Source organism: Asparagus officinalis, chromosome 2 (assembly GCF_001876935.1).
Source record: "Asparagus officinalis chromosome 2, Aspof.V1, whole genome shotgun sequence".
In the NCBI taxonomy this organism is placed as follows: Eukaryota; Viridiplantae; Streptophyta; class Magnoliopsida; order Asparagales; family Asparagaceae; genus Asparagus; species Asparagus officinalis.
Genome location: NC_033795.1, coordinates 20290113 through 20297181, shown reverse-complemented (window position 1 = coordinate 20297181; position 7069 = coordinate 20290113). Strand labels below are relative to the sequence as shown.

Genomic DNA, 7069 nt, shown 5'->3' with positions numbered 1-7069 from the left:
TATATATATATATATATGGCTATAAAAGAATAAGAAACTCTCAACTGAGAGAAGAATAAATTCTTTTTATTATTATGAGATAAAACACAAAAATGTAGAATGAAAGATTCAACATGAAAAGCTCATGCTCTACATTAAATCCTACCTTAAAAATTCTACTCTGGATTTTAAAGATATACAAAATGATATAATCAATGACGTGTTTAACTTTTTCATTCTCCAAAGGTTTCATTTTTGTAGCAATTGAAGGTAGATATCACTGGTGTTATGTATCTTATTCAACTGAGATTCTTTATTTATGAAGGTTTGTCATCTAACAACCAATTCTTCTTTAAAAATTTCCTCAACCCCAAGATTCATAGTTGAGGTATAAAAATTTGGTTATTGTTTATTTTCCAAGAATCTAAGTTCATCAACAAAGAGTTTTTCAAAAGTTGGGTTAAAGAAGCATGTATTTAATACAGCTTCCTCGTTCTGAAATACCTGATCTGATTTTTCTTATATCTTTAGCTCATCACCAAAGATTTCCTCAAAACCAAGATCTGACTCATTCTCTTCTCCTTCTATTGGTCTTTCTTGAATATAATTTATATCTAGAGGTTGATCATTTTGTTGGTTCTCTGGATTGAAAATATTGAGATCAGCAGTCAAATTCCCAAAGGACAGCTTTATTTAACCAGTTATACAGTTGGTGAGAACATTGTAAGTGACTAAGAACGGTCTTCCTAAGATGACATGTATTTGTCCTTTAGGATTAGAAACAGGCTGTGTTTCCAAGACCATGAAAATCCACTGGAAAAATAAAATCCCCAACCTTAATCAGAACATCCTCTATCTTACTCATAAGGACTTTAACAGATCTATCATCTAACTACAATGTGCATCTGGTTGGTTTAGGTTCACCTACACCTAGTTGCTGGTAGACTAAATAAGGAAGCAAATTAACACTAACCCCTAAATCTAAAAGCGTCTTATCAATGTAGGTATTACCAATGACACATGAATGATGGGACAACCTGGATTTTTATTTTTCAAAGGTATGGGCTTTGTGAGCATATCACTGATATTGGCAACCAAAAAGACTTTCTTTGAAACATTTATTCTTCTCTTCTTAGTGCACAAATCTTTTAAAAATTTTGTATAAGAAGGGATTTGTTCGATTACATCGAAGAGAGGAATGTTGAACTTAACTTGTTTGAAAGTTTCTAGGATCTTCTCCTCTTTCCTAGGCCCGAGTCTATTTGGGAAGGAAGCAACTGGTTTAAACCTATCAAAATTAGGCTTATGTTCGGGTTCGGGTTCAGGTTCTTGGTCATCGGAAATGGGTGATTTCTAAATAGAGTTATCAGAAGGAGAACGAATTTGTTCTGGTTCAAGAGTTTGACTTAGAGGTGTTCTAACTTGATTATCGACCTGTTTTTCTGACCGTAGTGAATGGATTGCATTCACTTGAGCTTCGTAGGATGAACTAGATCTTGTGTCCTTAGGATTGACCACGGGTTGACTTAAAAATTTTGTTTTCTCTCTTTCACTCATAGCACTAGCTAGTTGACCAAGTTAGGTTTCTAACCTAGGTATGGCTTGCGTGTTGGAGTTGAGTATTTGTCCAGTTGATTGCATAAAGGAATTCAAAGTGTTGGATGTTTGAGTCAACATATTTGTGGTTTGTATAGAGGCCTTGATCATGGTTTCCAAACCTCTTTCCAAAACATTAAGACGTTTATCATGATCTAAATTTAGAGGGATACGATTTACAGATTGATGATGAGGAGACTGATTTGGACAAATTTGATTGTTGAAAATTGGGTTGAGAATTGAAAGGAACTGTGTTTCCTATAGGAAATTGTTGGCTTGAAGAGGGAGTGAACTTTTGATTTCCAGAGTAGATTTCCTGATTCCATGCAAAGTTTGGATGATTTCACCAACCTGGATTGTAGGTTGGAGAAAGTAGATCATTCACGGAACACTGGAATGCAGCATTAACCTATCCTAGTGGTTGATTGGTTTCTTAGAGAGGACATTCCTCTGAAACATGGGACGGAGAAAGATAGTTGTGATAACTTGAGGTAGAAATTTGATTGATTTGAGCTAGGGCTTATTCTTTGATTTCTAGAGCTTCAAACTTATGCATGATTGTAGTCATCTTTGCTTCAGAGGCAATGTTTGTCTCTAAGGACAGACCACTAGATTTGGGTTGGGAAACTGATGAAACTTTGTCATCATAGTATTCTCATTGCATGGTTTTCTAGGATAAACTCTCTAAAAATTCCCAAGCTTCGTCAACATTTTTATTCATGAAATCCTATTAACACATTGATTCTAAGAAAGTTTTTGAAGAATAATCCAATCATTCATAGATGATTTGGCATAATCGCCATTTTTCAAGACCGTTGTGAGGATATTGGATAAGAAGATCCTTAAATCTGTCAAAATACTTTCAGAATGGCACCCGGGACAATTTTAAAATTCATGATGTTGTTTCTAAGATTAACCGTTTTGTGGATAGGGAAAATTTTCTTCAAAAACCGGTGACAAAATTCATCCCATGTTGAGATAGAATTTATAGGTAAGCTATACAATCATTTCTTAGCTTTGTCCTTAAGAGAAAATGAAATAAATCTAAGCTTGATCGCATCCTCAGATAGTTCCCTAATGTTAATCATAAGACAAACTTCCTCAAACTCGGAGATAAAGATATAAGCGTCTTCAGTTTCATTTCCTAAGAATTTTGAAAGCATGTTTATGTAATACGGTCGAAACTCAAAATTATTTCCATTGACTTCAGGTAGCTTAATGAAAGATGGGATTGCATTCCAAGTTGAGTAACACATATCTTGAAGAACCGATGGATTAGGATTATTTATTTCTTCAAAAATTAGTTCAAAATGGATTAAACGATTGGTATTATCCCTAATCCAACCTTGCATACACCAAGGCATTGTTTTTTTAAAAAAAATTATTTAACTAAAAAAATTCTAAGAAAAATAAAAGTTAGTTTTTTTAAGGAATACTATAGAAGATTTTAAAAATAATGAGAAGGAGGAAAAAGATAAAAGAAAAACCTAACTAAATTAAATAAAAAATAATCACTTGTGTCAATCACTCTAAATTCTAGGGTTAAGCCTAAACTCAGCTAGACCAGCTCCTAACCAAAAACTCTCTTAGTGAAAAGATTGAAGTTTTACTTGGTCAGTTAGTTAGGTAAGGATAGTAGTGGAGGGAGATCAAAGATCAATTAAGTACCTCGTTTCTTGCGTAGTGCTTCACGCAATCCCTAAACATTGTCTTAGACACCAACTAATTCAAGTAAACTTGAACCGGTTCACTTAGGGATTTCTTGTTCCTTGATAAGCTCGACTCCTTAGGGGCCAATGTCTAATGAGTTTTAAAAGGCTTGGTTTATGTAGTGAGGAATTAGTGATTTGTGGGCTAAGGAAAAGGTGATGAAATCTCTCACCTTATCTTGATTAGGGGGTTTTTACCCTTAAGAATATTTTTAAGTGCGTGTCAAATCAAGATGCTCAAATCACTTTGGTGAATTTCTACTATTATATGCAATGTAACCCTATGAATTAAAAGCAACTGCAAAAGGATGGTAAAAAAATTCTTATTATTATTTTTTAATTAAGGTTAGCAATCAAACAAATGTGATAAAGGGAAATATTGTTTGAATTTATTAGCTTATTAGTAAATGTCCAAGTGGAGGATGAATTTTAATATGGTTGACAAAAAATAAATTTTTTTTTCTCTTTTTAGATCCTAATTGTCGCTAATTGAGGAACTAACTAAAGGGGTGGAATTAAAAATACTAGAGAGAAGAGTTATCAAAAGCAAACATTTAAATCCTTGATCTCCAATCCGTGATCTTCAATCTCCATGTGGTTCCTTCACAAGAAAACATAAGTTAAAGAACCAAAATAAATAAAATTCTACTTATAAGCACATTCCCCAACAACGACGCCAAAAACTTGACGGGGCATAAATGTATATCTCTAGAGTTGCAAGTGCACAACCATCAAGTTATAGTATAAAAAGTTATCGATCCCACGAGGAAGGTGTTTGTAGGAGAAAATCAAAATGGTTCTTATGTTGTGTGTGTGACAATTATGAGTAATGGATATGATTGTGGAGAGATAAAGGGAGTGAGAGTGATTGTATGTAAACAAAAACAAAACAAGATTGAGTGGAGAGATAAAGAGTGGGTGTGATAAAGTGTAAGTGTAAACAAAACTAACAAAAGGAAAGAAAAAAAGATGAAGGAAATAAAATCAAGAAACAAATGAGAAGAAAATCAAAATAAAGAGAAAAAAATAATGAAAGTAAAATATAGAAGATTCAATTAGAGATATAAGGAGTCTAGAATTGAATCTACTAGGTAGTTTCATACAAATTCTAGAGTTCCCACAAGTACTAGTTCCACATATTTAAAAAAAGGCAATTGTCTAGAGGGTTCTAGTCTCTAGGCGAATCAAATAAAAAGAAAATAAATAAAAAATAAAAACTAATCCCAAGAGGGTTCTAGCCTCAAGGCGAATAGTGTAAGAAAATAAAATCTAAACTACAAAATAAATTACAAGAAATAAATGCAAGAATTTAAAACAAGAAAGTAAAATCATGAAAGTAAATCTACTCTACTAAGCATGAATATAAATCTAAAGCAAGATGTTTCTAGCCTCTTGGCTATTTAAGCAAAAAAAAGTAAAAGATAAATTTATTAACAAAGAGAAAATTTACATCCCAAGAGGGTTATAGCCTCAAGGTGATAGCAAACGTTCCTCTTGATCTTCATCTTCATCTCACCTTCATCTTCATAATCAAACAAAGAGAAGAAAAGAAAAATATGAAGAGGTGAAAATATTTCTTTATTAATTGTAATAAAAAATTAAATTTGAAAGGTCTTCTCAATTAAGTGTAACTCTCTCCAAAAGGAGTTTTTACAAAATATTTCACACCATAACCCCTCACTCTCTATCCTATTTATAGCCCACAATAATGCATGAGAGTCCTTAGATTAAACTTACTTCCCAAGTTAATCAATTACAGCCTTTAAATCATAACTGCACATTTTGTATCGACAATGGTATCGATACCCCTATGGATACTAATATCAAAAATCTAACTGGACAGATGACTTTTTTTCGTCGAGATAGGCGATTTTCATATAATATATATTAAATTCCGCCTTTTGGATTGAGAGATATCGTTGTTTATTTGCGGCCACCCATCTTGAATATGATATTGGATTTTTGTTTTCTCCGGCTTCTGTATGCTTCTTGGCTTGACATTGGGCTTCAATAAAAGGTTACAAAATCAGGAAGTTAGAGTTTTTTGGGCTTTTATTCATTATTTTTTATTAACTTGCAAATTAAGATAAAATTAATTATTAGTGGTATATTTATTCATATAAATTAGATAATGAGGGTATAATATCGTAATAAAAATGTGATTATCAACCACTGTTATGATGAATGGAAATTTTGGTTGGTCTTACCTTATACTTAATTTGAAATTAGAATGGACAGCAAGAATTTAGCTAATTGGGTGCTCTCCATTTATCACCAAACCTTAGAGGATCAAGATCCTCTCACTATCATGTTTATATTTGGGAGCGCTATCAGTTGCAGATCCGTTAGTGATATTGATGAAAAGTTACAAATTTTTCTATTTGATTAAGGGCCTTTAGAGGCCGTTTGGGTGAACTATGTGAATGCTTGATTCCTTGTGCAAGAGGATATGTAGGCAGTCATTTATGATGCATCCGGTTTGGTGAGTTGATACCGACATTTGGAGTTTGTTCGCATTCTCGTTTGGGTTCTCGACTTGTTGTGGATTGAGTCCGTTATCGTGGATTTGTTCTACTCCATACTGGACGCAACAAATGAGACGTTTGATTGGTATTGGTGTCGGCTCAGTTTTGGGAAAACTTCGCCGAGGTGAAGAATTGTTGGATAGCAGGTTCCTAATATGTTTCCTAATTTGTTTTGGTAACAGGTTATTGGGATTCCTAATCTGTTTTGGTAACATGATTCCAAATCTGTTTTGGTAACAGGTTATTAGGATTCCTAATCTGTTTTGTTTTTTGTTTTAGAATTCCTAGTATGTTTATGGTTTTAGGATTTTTATATATATGGAACAATTGGAAGAGAGAATTAAGAAGAAAATTAGGGATATTTGGAGCACAGAAAAGAGTTATATATATGGAACAATTGGAAGAGAGAATTAAGAAGAAAATTAGGGATATTTGGAGCACAGAAAAGAGATATTTTCTGAGCTATTGGTTAGGGTTTTTATTTGGAGCACAGAAAAGAGATATTTTCTGAGCTATTGGTTAGGGTTTTGTTTGGAGAGAATTAGAGATATGTTGGTGAGATTAATTGATGAGGTTGAGTGATTTGTAATCTCAGTTTGTACTCTTCTTCTCTATTAGTGAGAAATCATATCCCCTTCTTGCCCCGTGGACGTAGGCAATTTTCCGAACCACGTTAAAATTGGTTTGTTTGGCCTTCTCTCGATGTTCGTTTGATTTGATTTCTCGTAGCACGTTGGTTTGGTTGTTTGGCTTCCGCAACGCACAACATCCACATCACTATCATTATAGGTAGAATTATCATCATGGGTAGAATATAAAAATGTTAGTTAAACAATTGACTATATTTTTGTTGGGGAGTAATCGGGTCTAACCTAAAGTTTACGGTTCTTAAATATCAACTAAGAACTAATTTTAAGCTAAAAGGTTAAGCTCTTAGGCACTGACCATAATTCTTAATTTAAATTCATCACTCTTTTCTATAGCATCTAATGTAGTACTGTACTCATATGTAAATAATTCTGATAATTTTTCAGGCTATGTTGGCGACAGAGATGCAAATGCTTCCACTTTCGATTCACATGGTTGGTTGAAGACTGGTGACATCTGCTACTTTGACGATAATGGGCTACTCTACATCGTGGATAGATTAAAGGAAATGATAAAGTACAAGGGATATCAGGTATAATATATGCCTTGGTCTTTACTTGGTGAAGATTCTTATTCTTCTCCTTCTTTTTCTTTTTTGGGTGGTGGGTTTTT

General features: G+C 33.3%; 1 protein-coding gene across 1 annotated transcript in view; it reads left to right on the top strand.

Annotated features, from left to right (window-relative positions):
• The window catches only part of LOC109830467 (4-coumarate--CoA ligase-like 9), a 32753-nt gene that overhangs the window by 11898 nt on the left and 13786 nt on the right, over nt 1–7069 (top strand). The window contains exon 3 of the mRNA XM_020397727.1: nt 6844–6989. Within this exon, the coding sequence (XP_020253316.1) occupies nt 6844–6989 (146 nt within the window). The remainder of the gene's footprint in view (nt 1–6843; nt 6990–7069) is intronic.